The 22,133-nt window shown below is 36.3% G+C and overlaps 1 protein-coding gene across 3 annotated transcripts in view; it reads right to left on the reverse strand.

Annotated features, from left to right (window-relative positions):
- Positions 1 to 22,133, reverse strand: part of LOC145783861 (uncharacterized) — an 85,924-nt gene that overhangs the window by 43,729 nt on the left and 20,062 nt on the right. For 2 of the 3 annotated variants that reach the window (XM_082595615.1, XM_082595613.1), the window contains exons 1-11: positions 20,781 to 20,926; positions 20,235 to 20,402; positions 19,857 to 19,968; positions 16,803 to 16,984; positions 12,374 to 12,505; positions 11,605 to 11,730; positions 10,572 to 10,697; positions 9,762 to 9,884; positions 2,668 to 2,793; positions 1,670 to 1,795; positions 917 to 1,042 (exon numbers count right to left, since the gene is read on the reverse strand). In XM_082595615.1, coding sequence (XP_082451741.1) covers positions 917 to 1,042; positions 1,670 to 1,795; positions 2,668 to 2,793; positions 9,762 to 9,884; positions 10,572 to 10,697; positions 11,605 to 11,730; positions 12,374 to 12,505; positions 16,803 to 16,984; positions 19,857 to 19,968; positions 20,235 to 20,402; positions 20,781 to 20,895 — 1,462 coding nt within the window. In that variant the 5' untranslated portion in view covers positions 20,896 to 20,926. Of the gene's footprint in view, positions 1 to 916; positions 1,043 to 1,669; positions 1,796 to 2,667; positions 2,794 to 9,761; positions 9,885 to 10,571; positions 10,698 to 11,604; positions 11,731 to 12,373; positions 12,506 to 16,802; positions 16,985 to 19,856; positions 19,969 to 20,234; positions 20,403 to 20,780; positions 20,927 to 22,133 lie in introns of those variants that run through there. The other variant, XM_082595614.1, reaches the window with a different exon arrangement.

The raw sequence follows: 22,133 nt of genomic DNA on the forward strand, positions 1-22,133 counted from the left end.
AGGCTAAGTCCCATTAAAGCTGCCTATGTGAATAAACGACAAAATATATCTTTTGTCGGGTGACCATCTAAACACTCTAATGTTGGTATACAGTACAACCATGTTTCCTTCATACTGTGAATATCATTTGATCTTCCGACAACGAAGGTCTGCCTCTTTATTCTAGACCTTCGTTGTTCTTCGTGTAGATCTGACATCGATTCCAGGTTAGGTCAAATCAAAGATTTTGAAAACGGTAACAATCGTGTTCTGTTTTGCATAACGCAGTAAGGATAAGTTGGGGTAGTAATATGGTGATATCGTAAATCTGATATAAATTTAAAAATGAGCCCTGCCGCTAATAAGCCTTAGCAGTTGCAGAGCGATAATAAATAAAAATCATAACATCCTTATCAGATGCTGCCAGAACGGCTTGTGGGTTGAACTAGTGGCAATTTCTATGCATTTTTGTGTAACATAGAAGTCAGCTGCAATCAAGTTACCGGTATTCCGTTAAATATCAGTTTTTTTCTACTCGCCAAACTTGGCAACGGAAATAAAAGCCCGCCTATAGCGCCATAAACAAAAAACTACAAGTTTTGTATCTGCCAGGTGCTCGCTTTCTAAAAAATTTACCAGTTACAGAGAGATGATTCAGTTTATGCTTTCTTGTTCTATGGCCAAGAAACTTATATTGTCTTGTTTTATTAATTTTAAACAGAGATCTGGTTTGGTTCAGTTGGAAAACTTCTTGGTCGTTTTTGCAAGCCATGAAATACGTTGCAATCACTCGACAATATGCTTTATTATCAACTACTTTACGTCATCGGTGGAACTAAAGAAAAAATACCTTATTTTTTTCCCCAGTCATTTTCAGCATACTTTTAAACAATTTTTTCTTTGCAAACGATGCTGTCAAATTTATCTATTTACTTACTTGCGCAAGTCCTACCGTCTCCCGTATATCCCGAAATGCATGCACAAGCAAAGCTGCCATTGTTGTTCATACATACAGAAAGTCCATCAGCACAATCATTTGGGCCTTCGCTGCATTCATCAATATCTAACCAAAAAAATAAAATTAATCTAGTGAATTAAAAAAAAGAAAAATTTATTTTAGACTTGCTGCACAGAAATTGATGTAGAAATATTGCACAACTGTTCTTCAAGCAATCATTTCTTGCAAAACAAAAAGCACTAAATTTTCTCAAAAAAGTTTCAATTTTATGCATATCTGGAAATCAAGGCCTAGCCTACCACAACAGCAGTTGAATTTTATATTGCATTAACCGGAAGCAAACTAGAAGTTAACGTAAAAAGCCTACTTAAATGTAAATTTATATCAATCAATTGAAAAGACCAGTGTAAGAAGTTCAAAGCTTCTACAACTTTGTGGACGAAATGCTCCATTGAAGCTATTGTTTTAAAATATATTTATGAGCTTTAAATAACTAGTTTCTGCTCTAGATTTTGTATGATTTTTACCATATCAGCTTTGGGTTGTCAAAGCTGATGCTAGCGGCGTTACATAGGCTATGTGTTGTTGGCTCACAGAGCACTGTAAACCTTAGACAAAAAATAGATCATTTTGAATGATCTGTTTTTGGTAAGATTGTGCGAAAACTATTGATATTCTTAACACAACGTAAGAAACGCAAATTATAACCGATAATAATTAATGTTTTCTCACCAACACACGTTACTCCGTCCCCTGAATATCCATCCAAGCACGAGCAAGTGAAACTGCCATCAGTGTCGGTGCATAGTGACCTGTCAGTAGCGCAGTTGTTTGTTCCTTCCATGCATTCATCAATATCTGAAGAAAAGCGACAGTAGGCTACTTTAAGTGTCAAGAACCAACACCTATATATGCATCACAATTGGTGGACCCACAACCTTGGGTTCCTCAATGGCTCCGAAAATTTTGAGATAAACTTCGAGGGAGTTGATATTGCCATACATTGCTAAAAAAAACATTAAGTTTTATAAAAGCAATTTTACAAAGTCGTTGCTTGGTACTCCTCCCTTAAATTTTGGGGTTGACAGAGGGATATTTCTTCTAAAGAATCCAGTGACTAAAAAATGGTTTGAAGCCATCAAAAGACTATAATTAGATTAAATATTTCAAAACTTTAGCCTGCTGGTCTTGCTTGTTGATTTTCACATTGAACAAAGTTCTTTGCATGCTGAGGAAAGTAGGCTAACTTCAATTTAACACGAACATGCAACACAAGATACAAATTAGTTGTACTTTTGCTAAAAAAGCTATTTTGGGGTCCGTTTGTCGTGTTGTTTCCCGACCAGCGCTGACTTTTCTCTGAGGCCCTGATCCGCAACACTAGAAGGGTTGCGTTCTTTCTTTTATTTAAAAAATAATCTACTTTTCATGGCTATAAGACATATGGCATAGGCTATAAAAAGAGTGGAGTTGGTTTCAAAGTCGTTTAAGTTTTATTGTTGAAAGCAAGTTATTAAAAAGGCCTAAAAAATTATCAAATTGGCAATTGACCCTTCTAACGTTGCCGGAAAAGCAGATTTGCACGTCCCGTAATGTGATATGCTTGATTAGAATAGTCTATAAACTATAGTTTATTTTTAATTTTGACATATATATAGCCTAAGTAAAGTTAGGCTTAAAAGAATAACAAAATATTAATAAAAAAATGATAGACTGATTTAAATCTTTACCATTGCATGCAAATCCATTTCCAGTAAATCCTTTTAAGCACGAGCAAGCGTAATCTCCATCTGTATTGGTGCAGTTTCCTCCGAGGTCGGCACAGTCGTCTGTTGCATCGGCACACTCATCATTGTCTGAAAAAAAAGTTTTCGCTTCAATTACAAACGGCTTGACATTCCAAAAGCGGACAAAGCACAACAAATGTTCTTACTTCAAAGTGCAAGAATAGTTTTCTAAGGCACGCAAATTTGAACAATTGTTGGCAGGGCCGGATTTATCTGATGGGGGGGCCAGGGGCACTTTTAGATGGGGGCCCCGTGCAATAAAATTTTTCGCGCCGTTGGAGCGAAAAGACACCTCTACGTCTATACAGTAGCATTAATCTAGCACTGCACTGCACAGCATTTTGCAGAAATTTCAAAGGCTGAAAGAAGAAAAATAATAATAACACAAAATCACATTTTTTCCACGTGGGGGGCCCTTCAAAATTCGGGGAGCCCGGAGCACCTACACCCTCTGCCCCTCCCCCCTCCCCTTAATCCGAGCCTAGTTGTTGAACTTAGTAGACAGACGCGTTGATAAAAATGTAGTAAAAAAATAAAGCATACTAAACAACTACACCAACAACATGCAGACAAAAGGTTCTCTTGCATTAGAGTCTCCCGTACGGTATTAATGCTTTATGACAAAACTATGCTTTTCATTGTACGGTTTATGTATTTCATCAAGCCACATTTTATCTATGGTTAGAAAACCGTGAAAGGAGATAGGTTAAACGTTATAGGGCATTCATTCTTATTGCTAGTAACTATGAGTTTCAGGAACCAGGGTAAAACATGCAAAAGAATTTAAGAAAATGATTCAGGGAGACTTTCCGTCATGCAATGCAGTTTATTCCTATCAAGAGCAATCCAGCATAATGAAGAGCACACTAACTCGTTTTGCTGAACGCAGTGGCGGCTGGTGGCCTCCTGAATTGGGGGGGCTGCAAGGCAGCATATCCAAGAATTGTTGGAGGGCGATATCAGGCGAACCTTGCGGGCGTGTCGCCGAAGGCGACACCCACGGCGGGGGGTCTGGGGGGCCTCCCCCAGAAAATTTTTTACAATTACATTTAATTTGGTGCATTTTGAGAGCATTTTCAAAAGAAATTTGGGAGTGGAATAACAGTCAAAAATGCTGCTGTAGAGCTTGAAAAATACTAATATTTCAAATTTTTATATTCAAAATCAGTGCTAAATACAAATCAAACTATGTTCTATGCACTTCGTCGTTTTCTCAATAGTTCGCTCAGTTTGTTGTCTGCAAATATTTATTGTCGATCGCCGGCATCGGACACGATTGTCCACATACGATCCACACAAAAAAATACACAGAAACAAAAGACAAACAGAAGTACATTCACAGGAATGACGCTGAAGTAAGCAATAAATTTATTAATCAATCGTCCATTTCAGATCATGCGATCCATATCACACAAATTAAACATGCGAAACAAAAATCAATATTCAAAATGAAATATCATACTTAATCTGTTCAAACACCCAACTATAAAAAGAAATTTAAACTTTATCAATCGATGAATGTTGATATCACTGCTGTGCCATAGCAGCCATCAAGGCTAGGTAACGGCATAGCCTACATAGTGGTATTATAATGAAGGAGGTAGTTTGAGTTACGATAGCAGTCATACCTTATCAGGGAATCAACAATAGAGTTTGACGATGATTCACATTACCCAACAAAAAAAAGGCCCTTTTCCGTTGTAATGCATCAAATGTTATATGACATACAATGTTACACAAGACTTGATGTTCACGTAGCCTACGCTATAATGTTTGGGCAAATGGTGAATAATTCTAAATGCATTATTGAATGCAACACGCAAGCGATTAATTCACGTTGGTGATAATTTTCCCATGGTGACATGCATACATTGGGGTACAATATGAACGGAAGAGAACATTTTTAACTTCACTGGAGCTCTTGTAAAATTTTAATTTATTGGTAAAACAGTATAATGATCGTACTTGTCGGTTTATATCCTTGTCATCACACATTGCCGTGTCAAGAAATACACCCAAGTATCTGACGCTATCTACAGATTTGATTTGACTTCCGTTGAGCCGTGAAATTGGATTTAAATTTAACTTTAAGTGATTAGTTAGAAAATACATAGCAAACGACTTTTTGCAGTTAAAAACGATCTCATTACAAAGTACATAATCTTCGCACACACACAGTATATTGCAGTATACATGTAGTATAACCGTAGCTACATCTTTTTTGGAGCACCCTGCATGTATGCACCCACTGCTCCAGAACTAAAAATGCTTGGAAGTTAACATTTTTTATTCTTTCCTACAAAAATTATCTTTTGCCAGCTGAAGCCAGCTAGCAACCCTGCATGTATCACAATACAGAAGGACAAAGACAAAATCTCAATTCTATCACAAGTATAAATGCCCACTGGATGGCAAGTATAATTCAGTTCAATTCAAATTATTTTTCTTTGACAGAATGCAAAAGAAATGATATTGTAAAAAAGAAATACAGTAACAAAACCAACAAAAGGAAAAGGTGGCAAAACCTTAATGGTTTAAGACGTGCATGAAAGGATCTAATATTGCGGTATATGCATCGATAAATATAGTTAAGCACGGCCACCAAACATGACACTTTAAAACAAGTAGATGAATTAGTTAAGAATCAGTCGCCTCCTCATTCCAGAAACAATTGGAGCGCCAATTCTTAAAGCAATGAGAACACGACTGAACCTAACATTACAAAAACAAACAAATACACACACACATATTGTAATTATAACCATTGATCTCGCTCAAGCCATAGGTGCCACATTTACTCTTTGCTACACATTACTGAGCATCACATATAAAGGACAGCGGACCTTTATTTATAGATGAATTCCATTCGGCGACTTTTTGCCATGGCAAAATGGTCAATTACCCTCTCGTTGAAATCTTTGGTTTCAGTTATTAAGCGATTTTCTATTGACACCATGGCTAATGCAGAAAGTCTTTCAGTACACATGGTGCTGCGGGAAAAGGTTTTAATCCTTTTCAGTGATGAAAAGCAACGTTCTGGTTCTGCTGTTGACATTGGAGTGGTAAGTAGAATTTTAGCTAGCTTTATTACTTCAGAAAAAGTTGATTGCATTCCTTCCAGGTTTAGCAACGAAAGCAGCTGCACAAGTCCACTCACTGAATGCATGTCATTTCTAGAATAGAGAACAGACAGCTCCGGTTTGAGCTTGTCTTTGATTAACATAGGGTATGCTTCACAACATTTTTCTAAAGCTTTTTCTGGAAACTGTCTTGCATATTGTGACGCATTTTTCAAATTAAATAAAGTGCTTGCTTCAAGATGATTGGTGAACTTGAACCTTTCTTGACACTGCATTAAGACAACATCACATACTTCTTTAGCATCAATGATTTGGGATTCAGGCATTCTCCGTGTGGGTGAAGGTGACTCATTGTCTGCAGCAATGCCTTCCCTTATTCTTTGTATTGCTGACAGAAAATTATCCAGAGAGCACTGCACTTTGAATGACTCAAGCTCCACAGACTGCAGCTGAGCAAACAGTATGTCAACATGAGGCATGATTTTCGAAAAGAAATCTAACCAAAACACAAATTTTGGATCTATGAGCATTCGTTTTATACCAGCAGCAGCAAAGCCAGTCACCGAAGAGTTGCTTTGTTCCAGAGAAAAAACTTGGGATTCCCGAAAGACTGTTAAAAAAGACTCTGACACTGGTATTCTGCGAAGTGGCTTTTTGTATAACCAAGTTTAGCTGGTGTGCATAACAATGGACAAAGTGTGCATTGCTATATACTTGCTTGATTCTTGATTGCACACCATTTCTTGCACCACTCATAGCAGCAGCACCATCATAAGTTTGTGCTACAAGTTTGGATGTATTGCTCCCAAGCAAAACTTTAAGTTCCTGAAATAGGATTGAAGACAGAGCTTCTGCTGTCTGGTTAGCAGGATTAAAAAAAACCCAAAATCTTTCAACAGGCTTCCCATGACTTTCATACCGTAGTACAATCACCATCTGTGTCTTCTCTGAGATGTCAGTAGTTTCATCACACATGATTGCTACAAATTCAGACTGTGATATTTCTTCTTTAATTTTGCTTTTGCAAAGCTCAAGAATCGTTTCCAAAAGCTCATTTGGAATAGTTTTGGATGTACCTTTGAATACCTTTGCAGAATTAAAATGATTTTGGAAGCGTGAGTCAAGATTGGAAGCAAAATCAATTAACCCCATGAACACACCAGGATTTTTTGAGCCTTGACTTTCATCATGTCCCCTTAATGGCAATTCAAATCTGCCACAAAATTTTATACAATCTATAATCTTTGACAATACTGTTCTGTTCTTCGTTACTTCTTCATTATGTTTAGTAATGGAGAGTTGATATCCAGAATCTATAAGTGTAGCAATATTAACTCTGCCAAGCACTGAAAGACTCAAAGTATTGTTCATGTGGAAAGTTGATCTACTATGCTTCTCTGTCTTTCTACTGAGATGTTTCAGGTCTTTCACACCTACTTTGGTCCAGGAATGTTCTTGATCTCCACCAAACAGTAAACAGGGAAAGCAAAAGAAAGCATTTTCACTGTTGCAGCCACACAGCCAGTCATGATCATCATACACATTTCTGTTAAACTTCCTTGCATAAGGGTTACCTCTACTGGTGGATGATTGGGAAATGTCAAGGTTTGGAGTGGGTCTTCCTTGTGCTTTGATGCTAAGTTTTTCTTGCAGAGACAACTGGGAAAACCTAATTTTTTTCAATGACATTACAGAATTATCCATTGTATATAAATTGCAAAATGTTCCAATTAAAGTGTAAATTATTATAGCATAAACCTGTTAAGACAAATGAAATCATTGTCAATTTTTTTAAATGAAGGTAGATTCAGAGTCAAAATAAGAGTATCCATATATATATGATATTTTTTTTTATTTATTTGCATCAGACTCAAGATGAAAGTAGAAACAAAGCAGATACTCAACTCCGAAGAGCTGAGTCGTAATGTACCAAATACAAAGATTGAGTGTAACAGTCTGTTCGCATTAGTTCATATATCCATTGGTTGGAAGACAAGTTACAGCGGGTTACAAACTGATATAATTTTTTACAAATGAAAGCTTGAAAAATGGTGATATTGTTATCAACGAATGCAGAGGTGATGCTGCATCGTCTCTGCAAATTAAACAACATTCTGTAACAATTATTGTATCCAACACGTAAGCGATTACTACTGGATAGAAGATAGTTACACCATAGTTGACAGGCATATAAAGGCATACAATAGGAACGAAACAACACATTTTTAACAGCAATCAAACGTTTGGAAAACCTTGCTTTTAACATGTTTTCAGAACAATACAATGACCGTAATTGTCGTTTCATGTCTTTATCATCAGGTAGAAGCGTTAATTATTACTCCAATATATTTCAAGGGTCTCAAAGCAGATACGATTTTTATTTAAATACCGTATTATATATGATCGGATTATAGCCAAATTTCAACATCTAGGCTTTATATAAAACACCAACAGTTTTGTTGCAATTAAATATAATGTCATGAGAAACTACATACATTTGACAAACATTGATGAGTTTCTGGAGTCCCTTGACACTTGATGCAAAACAACACAAGCCTTCAGCATACATTAAATGATTGAAGACAGGAGTTGCCAATGCAGCAGCCAACAGAAAGACCGTTTAATTCAAAAGATAAATCATTCATGTAGATGCACTTCTGCAGCATACCGGTACTAGACCTAGAGGGCAGACACTAGTGAAGCACCTAACTTAACTATCTATCACTCCTGACGGATCACTGAGTGGAAACAATTATCGTTCCTTGCCCTAGAAAATACTATACCAACCCTCAGCAGCATGGAGTCACATGCAAAGATCAAAACTGGGCAAAGATCAAAACCCTAACCTTATTCCTAACTCTAACCCTTACCTTAATTAACCCTACCTAACTTTAATCCTAACTCTGGCAACACCTGATTGTAACTATGGCAACAAGTGTGTAAAAATAGCCACTTTGTAATAACAATAATAGGATGGATAAAGAAAACCGGACATAAAAGAAACCCATCCTCAGGCAAAAGCAGGTTTCGATGTGGCCCAGGAGAGCAGGTGTTGAGCTCTTTTTATGGTCAGACTGCACATCACAGTCACACAGTAGCCTAAGACGATTGAGGTTCGAGATCCAGTGTAAGTTATTGTTTCTTGTCCTAGCACTATTGTTTCTTGTCCTAGCACTGTTGTTTTCTTGCCCTAGTACCGGTACATCCTATAACCTGTTGAATACCCTAATCCTACAGCTATCACATTTACAGTCATGTCTCATCGCTACTCTGCGAAACAAAACTTAACTTTAAAAAGTCTGTAGAATTATTCGGTTAGGGGGGGGGGGGGCTGTTTTCCATGCAGCCCCAACAGATTCAAAAATTGCTGTTATGTATTCTGTAAAATACCAAAAGAGGTGGAGCTTCAAGGATATTTTTTAGCCAATCAGAGCACTTGAAATCCAAAATCTGGGGCTGCAAAGAATGTTGTCCCAAAGCCATGTTTCCAAACAAATTTTTAAATATTTTAATTTTCAATCCGCAATCCATAAGTGAAAAAAGTAATCGGGTCGGACAAACACAGAGGAAAACATATCTTCCCTTTTTTCTCTTTCTTTCAGGGGGGGCTGCAGCCCTGCAGCCCCATGGCACGAGCCGCCACTGGCTGAACGTGCTCTATTTCACTTTTTTTCCAAACTCAGGTATGTTACATAATTATACAAAGCACAGTATTGCTAACCCTTAAAACGGTAAAATGCCAATTTACTTCTCTGTTCAATGATAAATATTTGTGTTAATAAAATTATATTTCAATGCAAACGTTCTGAGGATCTTGACAAGAGGGAAACATGGTGTGAAGGTGTTTAGGAGATACTTTTTTATTACAAAAAGTAAATAAATTTAATCAAGCTACATAGTCCTTTAAAACCGGTTTGTTTCTGTAAACCGCTGAACGCAAACAAAATGAACACTTACCGTTGCAAATTACTCCATTTCCAGAATAACCTCCATTACATGTGCAAGAAAAGTTTCCAGGTGCGTTACTACAAACTGCATTTGAATTGCAGTTGTGCGTCCCTTCATCACATTCATCAATGTCTGTGTGAAAAATTCAGTTAACACACACAAAAAAGCGTAAGTTATGTGTCTTAAGAGCACATTATTTGACACCAATAAATGAGGGTTAAACCTTTTTCTCAAAATCTAATCCTTGCACTTAAAGCATCCCTCAAGATATTGCAATTTTTAAAGACATCATATCATTTTCAGTTTGTAGATTTTTACTGCTGTCATTTGCATATAGGCTACTGGTTGCGGAACTTTCTAGTAAACTGCAACGATTTAATCGTAAATGAACTATGTCCCATGTTTCCTTGAACACATCGCAACAAAGTAAAAATATGAAAAGATAAAATTGATTGTTTCCTTGACAAATATCTTGGCTTTGTTTTTGAATAGACAAAGCCTCTTTGGAAGCATAATTTTAGCAATTTTTGTATTTTTAAAGAGATTTTTCACCACTAACGTAGGCCCGGTTACTGAGGTTGATGATGTGAAACTTTCGTTTATTGAAGGGTTGCACTCTGTAAATAGTCAGCCTACATCCACTAAGTGCCGCTTAAAAAGAGCTGTTGTTGAAATGAAATGCTCAAGTGCACACCCCTAGAGTAAAACTATATCACTACGCGGTCTTAACCGGGCGCCTAACTGACCTCGCTTTCGAGTCAGACTGACATGACAAAAATGAAAGCAACCAAATTAGAGCAAATATTTAAAAATAATTACCAGAACAAATCAATCCAGTTCCACGGAAGCCATTGTTGCAAACACAAGTAAAGCTGCCTTCCTCATTTCGACACGTGGCATTGCCGTCACAATCATATAAATCCGTATCATCGCATTCATCTATGTCTGTAATTTTTTGTTAAAAATAAATGTAGGCAATCTTTATTTAAAACTTTTAAAATATCAAAATATCATGAGGCATAATGTTTACCACAAAAAAACACAGCTTACACTATAGCAAGTGCACTACTCTATACGTTTTCAATTGCCGTTTACAACGACTTTGAAGCTAACAGTACGCCTGTGGCACGAAACAGCTTAATCTGCTTTCGGGATTTTACTCTATTTACGTACCTTTTTTTTTTTTTTTAAACATTTACGTACCACAAACCTAAGTTGTTTCTGATGGAACACTGCGAAGGCAAGTCGACCCTTGTGTTTCGTCAGAAACAACTTAGGTTTGTGGTACGTAAATGTTTCGTACCACACGCCCACGTTGTTGTGCGGGCTGCACTTAACAAAACACGGCAATCTTGCCCAGCTTAGGTAAAAACACACACGTGGCGGTGGCACATCATGCCGTTTCAACAGAAAAGTTAAACATGAACATTACTTGTTACAACAGTTCTTACCTTTTTCAAGTATTCCAACAAAACCATACTACGTAAAGCTATCAAACATTTATTATTGACGAGTCGATAAAAGATCACAGATAAAAAGACCTCCCAAAAATAGTTGTAAAACGGCATTCACTTTTGACTTAAGACTCCGTTCCATTCCAAAGTATAGATTAAATGCATTTATGCCAAGTTTGTCAGGTTAAAGTGTTTCAATCTAATCACTTTATGCTGTCATGAATAGGAACATTTCAATGGCAATTTGGGAACTTTTTATTGTTTTTGGCGTTGTCAGAAAAAAGCTAAAAAAAAGCTAAAGAAAAAATTCAACATTAAATATAAAATCTGAGGAAAAGGTTAAAAAATAACATAAAGAATAAAGTCAGTCGTGAAATTTGAGCCATTATGCCGTATACCTATACAACCGATATTTGGATCTCCTGCGTATCCAGAGTCACAGGTACATTGATATGAGCCCACTGTATTGTTGCAAAGTGCATTGGCTCCACATGGCGATGACGTGAAACCACATTCATTGACATCTGAAAAATATTTTTAAGAGATTAAACACCAAAAAGAAATAAGCCTACAAATTGGATTTATGTGCAGTTTAGTTTACCGATGCGTTCGGTTACCTGTCAGTTTGGGATTTCCATTTTTGCAGACCCTCTGCATCGTCATAATAGCCTACGCACTCTTTAGCTTCTGTTGATGGGCAGAAATAAAACCAACAGAATCGAAACGTATTTAACCATATTAATTTTTTATTAAAAGATCAAATAATTTGGTACTGCAAGCTGTCACATCTGTCGTTTTCAAAACTTTTTGAATTCACAGAAAGAAATAGTTCAAGCTACGTAGTGGTATTTTATTGCAACAGAAAAAAAAGAAAAAAGTTTTAACTCTGGTTTGTTTTTTCGGCCCCAGGGTCACGTTTGATGACAAAACGCAACAACAAAATAGACTCTATCCAGTCGCACTGACACTGTCTGCTTTGCAAAGCGCTGAGAGCAACAAAAATCTGCGACAGATACGGAGCTATTTGACAACACACATTATTACATAAGACGATTTCAACACTACCATTCTGCTGCACAGAATTTAACTTGAAAAATTAAAAAAACAAAAAAACTTAACAAAGTCATAAAATTATTTTCCTTGGATCAAAATTAATTTAACACTCACCCTCACTGCAATTTCCTCCTTCGTATCCTTGTATGCAGTTGCATGTATAATTTTCAAATCCGTTACGGACACAAATACCATTTTCGGTATTGCAGATGGATGGAGAGAAGTCTTCGTCACACTGGTTGAAATCTATAATCGTAAAAAGTGTTTTGAAAATCGTTTATTGGAAAAGAAACTATTTAAATATCGTTTGTTATGATTGATGACCACTTGGCGGATTATGGTTTCACCAAATGTAGGGAAACTAAACCTTCTACTGCAGAAGTTTTTATAAGGTTAAAAATACAGTAGACTTCAGAAGCAGTATAAAAATAATAAACTAATGCAATTTTGACAACATATCAATTAAAAAATTACCCTTTGCAAACTGGCTGCTGTGGTATTGACACAGTTTTGTTTATGGAGCAAAAAAATATGTTATCAATTTCATGGTATGCAATTATGCATGGAAAAGAAAGCACAAATCGTTAATTTAGACCAGACATAAGTGGAAAAGTGAATAGGAAACACTGCTATGAAATTTGGAATATGAAACAAACAATGCTATTGCTAAACCAACTTAAGGAAACCAAAGCACTTGGGCATATCGCTTATCTCTTGGCATACACGCATTAGATGACGCTTTCAGTACTTACTTACCTTAAATGGTAATTAAAAAAAAAAATTAGAAAAACGGTTGAAAGAGAAAAAAGATTTAACTAAAAGCAGTCAAGAAGAGCAACAAGACGCTATGTGCGAAAAACACTGCTCTCTTTGTTAGCCGTGGTAGGTGCAGTGGATTTCACAACAAAAACTACAAAAAATTTTTTGTATGAAAAATCGCGCTCGTAAATTTGCTGTCATCATGCTTTTAAATTTATCAGAAGTGATGATGGATGAAAAAAACAACTATCGTTGCAAGAAAACTTTAATTCAATAAGCTGTTGTATCTGTGCTACACTTAAACTACATCACAAATTATGGTTTGAAGAAGGCTACCTTATCAATATTGTGGTAGAAATCTAAATATGAATAAATTTCAGCAACGAAAAATATTTTGTAACATTTTAAGCTTTTTAACCTAAGTGCTTTAACAATGATCTTGCAATTTAAATGAGATTCTATTTGAATAAAAAATTGAAAAAGCTTAATTACGACGGCGAAAGCTTTATCAAAAAATTACACAAGTTTTTGGACCTGGCTAGTGTTATTTACTTGCTAAGCATGACAGCTAGAAAAAATCGTACAGCTATTTACAGTATTGCATCGTGTGCAAACATGTTGCTGTTGACATATTTTTTTTTTTTGAGTAAGGTATGCCTAAAATACATAGGCCGAAAGTTCTTAACCTTTTCACTGAAGCTTTCCTATTGTCAACCGTTGAAGCATAACATTTTTCCCTCCAGTATTTTTCTGACTAAAATTTGGGCATCTATCATGTGATCTATCATCTTTTTTAGCAAATTTCCCTAAGGAGTAAACGTACTTTCTTTTTCTGATCGAGTCTTTAATGTATATAATTGCCAAAACGTCTCGATCTTGCTTGATACTCGGAATTGAAAGAATAATACTGTAGGTGGACTCAGGGTAATAATGTAAAGCAAGCATGCACAACTCAAAACAGTATACGGGCCGTTTTAGGAAAAAAATATTTTTCGCGGGCCGCGTGCTAACGTTGTTGTAACTAGCGCGTAGCCTATTTTATATAATGTGACCGATTAACCGTCGAATAAGAGATATCGTTGAGAAGATGGTTACTGTCAAGAGACGGTTGCCTCTCGCACTACAGTATCTAGTTGTTTTTAACGCTTATCGGCGGTAAAGCATCGGATTCGTTGATTATGTAACTGTAACCGTGAAGAAAAGTTTATTACTGTTTTGTTCTACTTACCTCTCATAAGAGCTTGTAACTATGTTTCGACGGTTTTACAACAAAAGTAACCCCTCGACGGTGACAAACAATAACAAATCCAACGAAGTATAAATTTCTAACATTAACAAGAAATCTACATACAAGACTAATATCAAAAAATGAAATTTAATGAGAAACGTTACATCTTTTGTTCGCAACAAGCAAATCACAATTAGGCGAGATGCTGGAACTTGATATTTTTAGGATATCTTCCAAATGTCCATCAGTAATCAACGATAATTGAAATTATTCATCCGCGCACTTTGTGCGGAAACAAGCGACAAAGGTTGGATTGTTGTTGTAAAATTTTTCAGCAAAAATGAGCGAAATCACGGAATTTCTCGTGGGCCGCATGAAAAGGTTTCGCGGGCCGCATGCGGCCCGCGGGCCGTATGTTGTGCATGCCTGATGTAAAGGGTTAGGATGCACTGCTGTGCTGATACATTTGTCTCACTAGACATTCAGATAACCCATCAGCCTGCAAAACATGCAAAGATGCAACAGACTATACTGTAGACTCTCTTAACCTTTTTTGTCTCGTTTACCCCTTGCCGAATGAAAAAAGTATAATTTACCCCCACCGTTTTGGTGGCTCCTTGTGATGTTATCGTGTCCTGTCAACCATGCGAAGAAATGCAAAACATCCTTTTTTGTCTGGATTTACTTTGGCAAATATCAAAAACAAGCTGTTTATTTGCCGAAGACACGATTGTTCTTGAAGGGGTCCTGTGAAAAATAATGTCCACTAAAATGACTTTTGTGCTTTCTTTCCACGAACAATTTTGGAGATTCTTGGCATGGTTGTTGAAAGAGCTACTCGCATGTCGTGTTTGGGAACTAAGCGAGATCGATGTTTTGTTTTAATAGTCAACAATGAAGAGAACCCTGCTTCACACAGATAGCCTAAGTAGTTGAAAAAGATATAACAACTTCAAATGCACGCTTAGTCAGCGTAGGAAACTCTTCGACTAATCCACACCATAACTTGGAAAAGTCACCATTGCACGATAAGAGTTTGGAACAAAGCGTTGTGGAACATTGAAGATCAATCAATTCATCTTTGCAAAGATCATCGTCAGCAAAACTTGCTAACTTGGCTTCGAAGGGAGGAGTTATCCAAAGAGCAGTACCAGTACTGTTAAACTTTCACCTTCGAAGTAACCGTCAAAGTTCCTTTTTAAGGTGCTGGTATATTTCGACTTCGAGGTTGCTGGTAAGGTGGTGGTATATTTCGACTTCGAGGTTAGAAATCTCGTTGCGACTTCTACTGACTTTCCAATCATCAAATGCTGGAAAATTTGCGTAAACATGAGTAATAAAAATTTTCTTTTTGAACTCTTCTACTCTACAGACCTAATTTTGTCTGAAAGCCCTGAATTTTATCATGTACACACTTTTCCTTGCATTTGCATATTGAGCTGGTTCAAACTTGAAAAAAATGTCTGTCAAGTAAGCCAATGCACCAACAAATTTGTTGTCGCCAAAGTGCTTACTCAACGGGGATTTGCGTACTCGAAGAAAAATCTCGATTTCACCATGTAGTACGAAAACTCGAGAGAAAACAAGACCCTTATAGAGAGCCACCGAACTTCGGTGTGATAAAGAAGAACAGAGTGTTCTGATCTCATCTGATCACAAACCACTTTGAAAAGATGATGATTAAGAGCACGTGCCCTGATAAAATTCTCGCATTCAACCACATACTTCAATACTGCTTTCAAATATTCTGGAAGGGTTTTCTTGCCAGTGCATGTCGATGAAGGGCACAGTGAGTAGAAATGATGTTCGGTGCGCGTTTTTTTCACCAGAGTTGTAAAGCCAGGCTTAGCACCGAGCATAGAAGGGGCACCGTCTGTGCAAAGCAAACCCACATGATTCCAGGATATATTATTTTGTTGAAAAAAATTGTCCATTTTTTCCAGTATCCATTTTTTCCAAAAATGTGGCACACATACCCTGTTGAAATGAAACTGGCAGTCTACTTGCGTGGAGATAAAAGAAAATGACGAAAACTTACATTAAGCATAAATTTGAATCAAAATCGAGTGCAACACTACCAGTTTTTTAATAACTGAAAAAATGAAGTTTGCTTTAATTTATGATTCAGTAAATTTACCCCCTCGGTAGGTGAAATTTACCCCCAGGGGGTCAATTTACCCCCGGTTAAGAACCCCTGCAGTAGAGTGTAGATGAAAGCGCAATGAAATGTCAATTAGATGATCTATAGTCGTGTTTAGACTTGTGAATGTTTGCATTGAAACTTGTTCTAAACAAAGCGACATTTTGTGTGGAAGTGAAACTCCTTCCTCTTGATTTTGTTTAAATAATTTTTAAAACACTTTCTATCCACTGAAGTTTTGTTTAATTTCAATTCGAAAAGATTTCCTTGGTTAAACCGATATCATCGTTTTTTTATTGCCTGTAATAAATCACTAAACGGTAAATAATGAAATCAAAACGTTGCCTACATTAATTGTATACTCATGTTTAGTCAATAAAGCGGTTTCTCACTGACACTTAATTATTGTTACATACCTGCACAGTAGGATAAGTTAAATCCTCTTTGGGGTTCTTTCCTCGATGCAAAAAAATTAATGAAAATTTCTTGCACAGCAAGATCGAAAAAGTCTCCCTGCTTCAAGCGATCATCCTCCGCACCATTCCTGAGCAGTTGCACTCCAGGATCTCCAGACGCGTTTCCATGTAGCGTGATGTTTCTGGAGTGATAAAGTGATAATAATGTTATGACTTTATTTATTGTCGTTCCACAATTGCCAAGGTCTTTCAGCGACAGAGCTCATTTTAAATTTTGTATCAGGTTTCGAATGTCATCACATCATTACCCAATTATATTGACTGCGTTATGCAAGAAAGAACAACATCGGTACCATTTTTAAAGATGATAAAACGATTCTTTTCTCTTGTAGTAAGCTATTTCGGTTTGCAGTCACTTTATTTAGATGATAAGTGCCAGCGAAAAAGCGTCTTTTAATCTTGTTATCTTAGTGAATAGTTCTGTTTAACACTAAAATGACAAGTTGCGATTGAATTTAAAATACTTCATCTGGATGAAGCAAATTTCTAAAACGTTTTTTTTTTAACATATTTAACAGACAAATCTTGCATATTTTTGTGATAAGTGTTAACTATAGGGTGGTTCCAATTTTTGTTTTTAGAAATTTGTTAAGACCACCTTACCTTTTTCTACATTGTCTAAAATTTTACTGCGCAAAAGTTTGATAAGATTGACGTGTTTAGAGGTGCCACATAACCATTTAAGTATTCACTCAAGACACAATGTAAAACAATGTAGTTTAGTGACTATTTTACGTCGATACAAATAAGGCAGTGTTGCAATTTCTTGTGTTCAAAGATAAAACATCTATGACTTGTCTGTGGTTATCCAAACCCTTCTGTACCATGGTATAGGTTCATTTATTCTCTGAGTCAGCTTGAATAAGTGCTTTAGCCCAGCAAGAACAAGTCTTTTTTTGCATTTCAAAAGCCTTTGAGGTGATCAGACACCATTTGGAGGAAGCATTGTCTTTGTTCTTCATCCCTTGTCAGAAGATGGATGTACTCCTGAACTAGAGCTACTCCTCTCTCAGCTGTGTAGTTAAACACACGTACAGTAGCTGTGTCGCTTTATTTTTTCTTGCAATGTAACCATCATTTGATAGCCACCGTGACGGTGGCAATGCCAAAAAATCTGTTGACAAATTGAGAGCCTTGAAAAACTGCAAAGATTTTACTGACACAAAGTTTTTTTTATCTCACTTGTATCAATTTCTTCTACACGTTGACTTTCAGGGCACAACTATACTCTTTCCAGGCGTTTCAAGATTCCTGACCATTTTTGTTTCTTTTTTTCAGCAATACCATCATTAAAGAATGCAAATGCCGCAACTTTTTCACTCAGGTACCAAAAATGGTTGAAAATTTTTGTGCATGCAACCCTGGAAACATCGCTTTTGGTGGCGACATAAGCTTTCAAATTCATCAAAAAGGCCAGGTCGTTGACTAGTGCTGAAACTCGTACCGGTCTATCAAACCAAGCTCTGAAATACATCAACACTGTGAACAGAATAACTGCTGTAAGCTCTTTCTTTTTGCTGTACCTTCTGCTTTAGGCCACTTGTGCCCGAAAAAAACAAATCTTAAAAGAATAAAGGACCTTGCTCATTTAGTTCGCTCTGTAAAAAGCTCCGGTTTTCCTGACAGCCAAAACACCCTGCCCAGGCAGTCTACCACAAGGAAAAGGATGATCAGTTTTGTAAAGTCTCGGTAATCTTCTCTGGGTTGTTGCGTGGGCAAGTACTTCTTTGTAGACATCAACAAAGAATCATGCACTGGTGCAACATAAACCTCCATTAAAGAGTTTATAGTTATCGTTTTTCAGATGTGATCACTGTGCTTGAAACTACTTAGCCTAAAATCACGATGTTTGGCTCAGAAAATGGTGCCATTGAATTTTTGAATAAGGCACCATTTACCATTTCAAATATGTGGTGCTGATACGACAAGTAGGCTATAAAAGTTTCTATTCTAACTGTACCTCAAGAGGGTGACATGTTCCCTTCCTTTGTCCTGTGTTCACCGTTGCAGAAATTTGAGACCGTCTCAGTCCCTCAAAACACCTTTAAATTTACACTGTACACACCTACTAATTAAAATGGTTTTTCCCGATTTGCAGCGTCGTGTGGCAACCTCTAATTGTTAACAGATTTTTCTGAGATTTTGCTTGTTACCTTGTGTCAGCGAATGAAAAAAAAATGGTATGGTGGTTGGATTTTTTTGGTAATTTTTCCCATGCATTTCGGGGCCACTCTCGTGTTGATATAAGATCGCTGTAAATAAAGTTTGTGTGGTTTTTGAATTTCTTTGCATAGACTTGACCAGCATGGATCTATTTATGAGCTAGGCTAAATGACTTGTTCATTGGATATTTAAAGATCTGATGGGCCATATACTGTAACTTTTTTGTTCAATCTACCCCCAACGAGTAGATAGTTTTGCACCCTATACTTCTAGAAATCGTTAGTTTTTATCCTTTTTTGAAGAGCATTAATCTCATTTCAATACCTTATCTGCGGCAACAGCTCTCTTAATGGTTTCAGATCACCAATGTAGGAATTGTACTGATGCATGACTTAAACATTTTTTCTTTGTTTCTATGTGTTTGCCATAAACAACGTACGCGGGTTTATCATTGCCAGGTTATACTCAGTGTATTTGCACATCTTACAATTAGCCCTCACTTCAACCAGATGTTAATAACATAATATCAATGGACGCAGTTGTTACAATTACTTGCATTTTTCAAACATAGGCTATGGAAAAATTGAAGAAAACAAATGGAGAAATTTATAATCTTAGTTTTTAGCAACGAATGGTTTAGTTTTGAAATTACGTCACATATACACTGCAGTAACAAACTTTTAACTGCGGGCAGACGAAGTGATCTGTTGGTCATATATGCGGCTCACAGGCTGCACGTTTCCGACCTCCAGTTTACAATAATCACAGATCGTACATGTTGCAATAAGTTGAAAAATTTGGGTTATTGAAATATATAAGCATTTTGCTTACCGAAAGTCAAAGAAATTGGTGTTAGAATCATTTGCAAATGTTAATTCAGTAGCAAAATCTAAGTCTCCGTCCACTTCAGGGGTTTCAAAAAAATTGATGGTAAATCGATAACCTGAAACAGTCGATTTATTACGCAATATTCAACAGGCAATTATTGCACAAACCCACACAGCAACTGTAAAAAAACATAGTGGATCTATTTGAATTTTGCTACTAGTGCATGGCTTACATTGTTAACTAATCTGCATGGCCTGCTGTAATAGGCCATATACTACGGTTAGTGTTCATCAAAATTACTTTCTTATCTAGCAGTGTCATCAAACGGTCAACTGAACCTACAAGTAAAAAAATTCAAGACACTTGCAATGAACCTCTTACCTCCGAACGATACATTCGTTTCGCTCTCGGCTCGTAAATCCCATATTTTGAAGCCACCGGGTACTTCTTTAGGGTATGCATCCGGATAACACAGAGACAAAAGTTCTCCACATTGGTCAGTTAGAATAACCCTCTCTAACGTGCGAGGGCTTTCGCAAGTGAAATCAGCTACAAAAAACAAACGCATGTGTTAAATTATATCATTTTTACAGCATTTCGTTTTAAACGAACATTGTAGCCTATCATCTGCTTTATTTTTATTTTTTGTACCTTAAATCAGCCGAAAGTATCGATTCGTAATCTTTGCTGCTTGGTGCGCACACTTACAAATAATTTAAAAAATAATAATAATTAAACGATTTGAAAACTACACCGTAAGCCACAAATTGATATGAAATTTTTAAAGCTTTTCTATGGCAAACTTATTTCCATCATGAACCATGCCTAGAAAGGAAACCTTACGGTTTCTTTTAGGCTATTATAAAACATATGATTAAACTACAGTACAAAAATAGCGTATAAAGCATTAAGTTTCATACTACTTACGGACAGTTGAGTACGCATCAAAATTTTGTGCTTTTGCAAGAAGCACTGATTGAAAAATTACTAATAATAATAAAGGTGACAGCATTTTCCAGCGCATTATTTTATTATTTTTCATACAAAAATCTTACGTTGATCACTTTTTAAGAAACCCCTGGAATGGAAAAAGCTACAGTATAATTCACAAGAAAGCGATTTTTTAAATAACATAATATACGTTCTTCTGGTGCAAACTAAGCTGAACTACCACAAGGTGTATTATCATTAACAATAAATTATCACATACACCTTGTGAAAGTTCAGCGTAGTTTGCTCCAGAAAAACGTATATCATGTCATTTAACTAAATGCCTGGTGAACAGCCTCATTCAATTTTTTAGCGATTTTTTCATGTAAAAATTAGGAAAAATTTCGTGAATTTTTATGGTAAGTCAAGAGATCAGTAATGCACACGTGCTACTCCTCGGTTAACTGGATATGAATTTAAACAAAATTTTGTATAGTCCATTTTCGGTTAACTAAATATTCACTTTGTCCTTTGACCTGACAAGCATATGTATTTTGACACTGCACATGTAGTTGGCAAAAAGCATCTTTCAAAGCGTACTCAGCTACTTTTTTGCGTATGAAGGTACGGTAGGCTATGCTTTCAAATCAGTTTGTTCCTGACTTATTTCAATGACGTTATTTCCAATTGCTTGAGTTGCCGCCAATCCGGAAAAGGTGAAGCCGTAATCCATACTGATATGAACGTGTAGCCTACTATTGGTGCACATGTTATAGTTGTGGACTTGGGTTTTTCAACACAGGTAAAAAGTTTTAATTCTATTATGTCCAAACTTTAGCATTTTTACAATGTATCCAGCAGCATGTGTTTCAAATACCTCGAAATGACTAATTTTATTGGTGTTGCCGTTTAAAAAAACACTTCTGTGGAAATTTAAACCTATCAAAGGCATGTAAGTACCGGTCTTCCACTGTTAATTCATTTTATCAACACTTCTGCAATCTAGGCTATAGCCTACATTAAGACTTAGTCCATTTATAGTCCCTTAGCCCACGGTATTCTTCCATTATCAAAATAATATATTTTTGTTTGCTCCACAATTGAAAAATCTGACCACTTCACCAAATTGCATATAAAAAGGTTGAATAAACAATCTGCAAAGTTAGGTGTCGTAAGTAAAAGCCTAGTTAAAAAAATCAAGCGAAATTGCAGAAGGTTTCAGTAATAGCTGTCTAGTTTGCTTGTTGTGTCGTTTTTGTGTGATTTCTATGGAAAAAGTTTTGTCTGCAATAAAATTGTAATAATTATAAAATAATTTATGTTTCAAACATTGTCATTTTAACATTATCT

Source organism: Aplidium turbinatum, chromosome 15, assembly GCF_918807975.1.
Source record: "Aplidium turbinatum chromosome 15, kaAplTurb1.1, whole genome shotgun sequence".
Taxonomy (NCBI): Eukaryota; Metazoa; Chordata; class Ascidiacea; order Aplousobranchia; family Polyclinidae; genus Aplidium; species Aplidium turbinatum.